Here is a 6,721-nt window from a genome sequence, read left to right as displayed (position 1 = left end):
AGCTTGTTGAGAAAGCAAGGATGACAGCTGGCTCTTTGGCTGTAGGAGGGCAGAACACTGGCCAGGGATTAGATGGTTGCAGTTTCATAGCAGACTAAAGGGACTGGATCTGTAGTTAAATTTACAGTATGAAACAATTCCTTAAACATACTTCTCTCCCACCCCCAACATGAATCCCATATGGGACAGGAGGAATATGCTCATTATTGGCATTTTTAATACCTGAGAGGCTACAGCTGGTAACACTAGTTCAGACACCTGGCAAGCTAAGGGAAACTGTGCAATACAGAAAAAAAGATATTTTTTCCTAAAATTTTCCTCCGTACTGTGAGAACTTTGACAAGCTTTTCATTTTCCCCAACACTGTTGGCAGCAGAAATAGCCGTTCTGTGCTTCCCTGTGTTCATATTGTCTAAGAGGGTGCGAATGCTGTCACAGGAGACTGTAACAAGACCTACAGCTCTCCCTGTACGGGGGCTTTTAGTTCTATTGATTTTACCTGTATCACAGATCCACCGGATCAGGGCTATGGCCCCAGCTTTCAAAGTCTCTAGGAAGAACCCCTTCAATGTGCCAGACCCCAGCCCAAGGGGTGTTACGCTCTTCCTTCACTGGGTAAAGCATGTAGCCTCATCACCTCCTTAGACGATCTCTAGGGCTTCAGCACTCCTCTGCTTCATACTGTGAGCTCTGTTCAGCAAGGCCCGCTAGGACAGACTCCTGGTAGAGACTCGTACACTCTTCAGGGAGTAATGTACCTCACCAAGCATTTGCAGTGATATTCAAATAGCATTGTCAAAAGTGTCAGGTTTATTAGTCAATTGAAACACAGCCTAGGAAGTCCTTGGGTTAGCACAGAGAAATGAAGGTTAAAGTATAGCCCAAGTCCCTCCTGCAACCAACTCTTATCCCCCTCCGACCTCACATCTTCCCAGTTTGTCCTCTGACACCTAACAACCAGTGCCCTGGAGATTGGATTTGCCATGGTCTTCTCAAATTCTCCACTGAAAAAAGACTGGCTGAGACCTTCCTTGTATCAATGATCCATTCAAGCTCAGACAGCTAGTAAACATTCACATCTATTTCTCTTACCCTGTCCTGAGAGCAAACTGTCCTTTACCTAATGCCCTCCCTGCCCACTGGGTAGCCTTGCGAACTATAGGAGAAACTGAGGCATACATCGGCTTAATAAAAATATTACAGAAAACTCCCACTTCATAACCTAGTCCAGCCTTCTCAGCCAACAACTAAGCAAGACTTTTGGAAGGTGTACAGGATGGGGGGGGGGGGGGGCGTGAAATGTACAGACTACATAGTCCATGAAAGAAATGAAGATATCTAATCTGAAAACTGCACCATGGTACTCCCAAAGTTACACTGTTAAAACCTCTTACATCCCTCTTCAGAGGAAGAGGGGAAAAAAACAACCAAACAGAAAGGTCAAAGATAGCCTTTAATACAAATTTGTAAAACCTTACTTTAAGCAATTTTGACAAAATTTCTTAGGACATTTATAAAAGAACATTTGATCCTTTTACAAGTCTTTCCCCTCCCCCAGTTAAATACATTTTACAACAATTATACATACAATGCAATTTTAATTAGAAAAATTATATTGCACATTACACTGAGACGTACAATATTATAAGTATAAGCAAGTCATCTCAGCAGTGTTTTCAACTTGGCTCTAACACTTAATTAAAAATAGATATTCACACTAGTGCACCAAACATAAGACATGGCCTGTGTTTTATTTCAAAAATACTTTTAAGAAGGGGAGGTGCAAGGAGAGGGAGAAATTGGATCATTTGAGGAGACTGTCTTTCACCTTCAGGTCACCAGATTAAATCCAGTACCACAGCAACCCGAGTTTATTACTATGGGATGATGGCTATTAGGCGATTATGAAAAGCAAATTGGTGACTTCAGCCCTGTTTCTAGCAGACAGGTGACTACATCCCATTTGGCATTGTGAATAGTGCTCTGAGATAACAAGCACTGAAAAGTCCTGGAGAGCTAACTCCTCTCAGTACTAGATATAAATTTATTCATCTAATTCAAGGCTGAGGCACACCAGCTGGACAGAGCAGAGAAGCCTGCACTGCCGCTGCCCACACTGGCCCAATTCCACAACTAAAGAAGGTCAGTCTAATTTTGGCAATTCACATAAAAATTTAAAAAAGTGTAATCGTAAAATTAAAAACTTGAGAAAAATAAAAATTGTACAGCCTGGTTAAACCAACTGGTCTTTTGAGAATTACCCAAATTTAACATACTTTTACTTAACCCCCAACCGGAACTTGCATTTCGGCTCAATTTTTCAGAAGGCACAAACACGACTGTAAGTATCAGGGCATATAATGGGTGTTCAAAGGGCTCAGCTGAGGATCGGGGAGGTTTTGCTGTCAGCAGAAGACGTCACCAGGATACCTGTTGGCATGAACTAATTGCTTACAATAAAATTGTAAGCTGCACGTTTTGGAGGCTCTATGTAGGTTTCTTTTCACATTACTAACTTTAATAAAGTTTCTCACTTCAAATCACTGGCTGGTAAGAGACTTCGCCCAGGTAGCAGCATCTCTGAAGGCCCAGATATTTTTGCTTTATGCCTTCCCCAGTAGACAGAATAGGCTTCTTCCATAATACCCTTTGCACTTAAATTAGCAACTGAGGCTGACTGGCATCCCCAGTTAAGACTGTGTCACCTGCATTCCCCTAATACATCTTTGGATCATAACACCTTGGAAGCATGTTTTGCTTTAAATAGGCACTGAAGTGACTATAAAATATTCCAGTAATAGTTTTGAAACATAATTAAGAAAAAATACTTTTTAGCTCAAGGTGTATCTAACTTCAAAAAGGCACCAGACCCTTATACACGTATGTTTTGGGAACTCTATATCTGCTACCTGTCATAAGTCGCCCCCTCCTCCCCCATCCTCAAAAGTTACCAGGTAAAAATAGGAAGACAAGATTTTGATTCCTGAATACATGATAAATCTGTTAGCAAGAACAGAGAAGTCTAGTTGGAGGTCCCTGAGATGCATCTGTATACTAAGTTAAGCATGCGCCTCAAATACATGGACTTCATTACCTTTGTTAGAAATGTTTTATGAAAGCAACATATGGCTTATGAAGAACTGGATTTCTGTCAGAAGACTAAGATGATCTGTATATACACATATACACACACACACACACACACACACACACATATATACACACATACACACACATATACACACACACACACACACAAAGTTTGGCTCTGTTACTTTGAAATTCCTATTTAAGTTTTAGCTCTACTTAAAAGTAGGAAACAATGTGGTAGCTGAATACATTTTAACTGCAGTCTAAAAAAGATTTTAAAATACAGATTTAACTGATGAGAAGCACTAAAAATAGTAACCCTTAAAATAAGTTGTGTTTCAGTCTCAGTTGAAGGAATTTTTTTCCCCCTCCATGACAAACTGTCCCAAATTCACTTGCTTTCTTCCCAGTATTCACACTGTGTAATCCTCAAGCATGCCTGAGCTGCACCTGGTGCAGCTGAGGGGCAGGTGGCAACCAGCTAGCTTTCCACTCTTCCCTCCCCCCACCGCCACTCATCATGGAGGCTCAAAAGGGACTTTCACAGGCAAGATTGAGCTCAGTGTTATTAGCCACTATGGGCCTGACCTGTGAAGTGCTGTGTACCTCCTGAAAGTTGATGAATGCACTCCACTGCTACTGTTTTCGATAGAGGGATCTCAACATGCTGTAGGCTTTGTATGAATTCCTCAACCATGGCAACACCCATCAGCACATACAGTACAATATTTGACTGAATTCACAGAAAAAAAGGTGTAAAGAATTCAACATACTTTGGGATATGCATAATAGGCAACATCCTTCCAGTATTTAAAATACCAACTTCAGTTTCTTTGGGACTCCACATTGTATGACCAAGGCACTCCAAAAGTAACTGATTCAATTTAACAAAAATATATTCCGACTCAAAGAAAAGCTCAGGTTTTTTCATGAGGGAAGGTAAGCTTATTAAGGCACTAACCCCAAAAGCACTACCAACAGTATAATTACTTTGTTTTCATATTGTCAGATAATTGTATACTTCTTCAGGATCTCTTTACAAAAGGCATTAGATTAGGTACATGACAGAAATAACCTAAAGAATATTTTGAACATCTGTTCAACTAAGCAATACAAGGTGAGCAGCTCAGAGTTCAGAGTGGCTTGTGCATTTCCCCTACAAACAAAGGCACCTTGTTCTTAAATTATTGGTTTCTATAGCTAGTTTGCTTTTGTGAACGTGCAATTCATGTTAAGAACACTGTTTTAAACATCTCATGACTGTACTGAGAACTTTTCTTTTATGACTAGGAGTTGCCTCTCAAAGCTGTTATTCAAAACTTTGTTTCAACCAAAACCCACTACAAATATTTCTACCTGAGGAACAAATGGCATTGTTATTGCTAGTCTGAACAATCCAAATGATTAAATTTGGTGATAAAATTGCACATTCCCTTTCCTTTCCATCAAAACTCCAAACATTTTCAACTTAGATACTAAACTTTTTCCAGAGGAACATCATTTACAATACAGCTACAAAAAGGTAGCAAAATGATTTTCATGGCACATGCCAGTTGCTTTTTTAAATTAAAAAAAAAATTTGTACTCCAAGATTATCCAGCCTTCATTTGCAATACAAGCTTTGCTGTATGAAATTTTATCAGGACAGAACTCTGATCAAATTGTATTCAGAGTTCCCATTGCTTTATAACATTTCACTTTAGAAGACTATTATAGTTTATAGTTAAATCCTTAAGAAACATAGTGGCTATTTAAGTGACTCAGTGTATGTAAGGACGCATCGCAGGTGTACAGTTGTAGATATCTATCAGAATCAGAGTCCACGTTCCTCCTTGCATATTATGAAGCATTATTCTGAAGAACAAATTCAGATCAAACCCACCATCTGATCAATCTGTCTCATGTAAATACTCTTCAGCGGCAACAAATATCTTCTCTCATCAGGAACCCTATTGCACTGCGAACAAAGCAACAAATCATATCATTCAAAAACCTGTATAATCAATCATGTACATTCTCCGTACTGCAGTGTTACAATCTCAGGCACTGACCCTGCAAACACTACCAAGTGTAGAGCTTAGCACCAGATGCAGTGGTCTCACTGACCAGCAGGACTGCTTGTGGCAGTAAGTACTGCTGTGCCCGGTAGCGTTCGGGGCCTCACTCTCCCGCCCTTCTGAACCTTGATTAGTACCCCGCACATTCTGTCTTAGGCAAACTTCACAACAAGTAGTGTTCTCTTGGTTTGTATTTGGAGCTTCTCACATGCTGCAGCATGGAGGAGCAAAGGTCACTTGCAAGTTTGAACTAGAGCAAGTTACCGAGAATCCACCATTTAAAGTCTTTAAGTCATGACTTGAGGACTTCAGTAACTCAGTCAAAAGTTAGGGGGTCTATGACAGGAGTGGATGGGTGAGGTTCTGTGGCCTACAACGTGCAAGAGGTCGGACTAGATGATCAGGATGGTCCCTTCTGGCTTTAAAGTCTGAGTCTGAGCTGGCAGTTGGGCAATGCGCAAAGCTGACCTCTAGGAAATGAATGGAGGGCACCAATTTACTCTGGGCACATCCCTTAACAATCAGATGACAATTACTTTCAATTACTATGAAAGAGAGGACAGTTGGAGCAAGGGACCTACGATTTGACAGGTTGTGCAATTTCCTGTATTCCAAGCCATCCAGAACTATTCCGAGAGGCAGTCACTCTAATTTTCAAATTCTTGAGATGGTTCAGGATTTTTTAAACATCTGAATATAGGTTTGCTGAACAAAGTTCATTAGTTACCATTTCAAAGTTGTTTTCCTCTCCCCGATCTGTCAAGGTGTAATATTCCACCACCCCTTTCTCCAACCACACAGCCGGAGACACTTTATACACTGCTTACGTTAGAACTGGAGTTCATGGCTTTTAATTCGTTAGGCTTTAGTTTTTCTGCATTCCTTTCCTCTTCTTCAGGGAAGGTATCTTGCCAGAGCGAGTCACGAAAACGTTTATCCACAGACACAATGTGCCCCTCAGTAGTAAACATATATTTATTTCCAGATTTGTGCACTGGATTCTCTTCATCAAACAACTAAACAAGAGGCAGGGGAAAGAGAGAAAGCATGACGCTATCCATCAAACGAAACTCATGTTTGTTATCAGGACATTCAGCAAATGCATGCGCAATAATTCAACATGACACTAAACAAGTCAGTACACCAAATAATCTTGTTACATTTTTTGAGATTGGAGGTACAGATTTCCATTAGAGTAAAAGGAAACTATAATTTTAGGGGGGTTTTTTGTTTTTGTTTTTAATTCTAAAAGCAGAAAAATTGGTGGTAGTTAGAAGAGGACGACTCAGTACGAGAGCTGAATACTTTAAGCATTCATTTTGCACTAAAGTAAGTGCTTACATGAAGTGTGCAGACGAAAGATATTTTTCTGAGGAATTCAGAAGTTTATAACATGAATCATTATGGCAGCCAGCCTTTCCCTTCCCCTCCAGCATTGTGCAAGCTATATCACTGGACATTCTTACGAACAGGTTAGATAAGCAGCTGTTAGGTATGGTCTAGGACAGTCGTCTCCAACCTTTTAACACCCAAGATCACTTTTGGAATGTAAGGGCAACCCAGGATTCACTCCG

The 6,721-nt window shown here is 40.3% G+C and overlaps 1 protein-coding gene across 3 annotated transcripts in view; it reads right to left on the bottom strand.

Moving 5' to 3' along the window:
- Nucleotides 1–1,489: 1,489 nt before the first annotated feature.
- EDEM1 (ER degradation enhancing alpha-mannosidase like protein 1) overlaps nucleotides 1,490–6,721 on the bottom strand; it is a 28,115-nt gene continuing 22,883 nt past the window's right edge. Inside the window, exons 11-12 of one of the 3 annotated variants that reach the window (XM_074957545.1) lie at nucleotides 5,975–6,163; nucleotides 1,490–5,047 (exon numbers count right to left, since the gene is read on the bottom strand). In XM_074957545.1, the coding sequence (XP_074813646.1) occupies nucleotides 4,958–5,047; nucleotides 5,975–6,163 (279 nt within the window). In that variant the 3' untranslated portion in view covers nucleotides 1,490–4,957. Of the gene's footprint in view, nucleotides 5,048–5,874; nucleotides 6,164–6,721 lie in introns of all 3 variants that reach the window. The other 2 variants (XM_074957547.1, XR_012640173.1) reach the window with 2 other exon arrangements.

This window comes from Natator depressus, chromosome 7, assembly GCF_965152275.1.
Source record: "Natator depressus isolate rNatDep1 chromosome 7, rNatDep2.hap1, whole genome shotgun sequence".
Lineage (NCBI taxonomy): Eukaryota > Metazoa > Chordata > Testudines > Cheloniidae > Natator > Natator depressus.
Note: the sequence above shows the minus strand (reverse complement) of the source record. Positions and strands in the feature narration are given on the sequence as shown.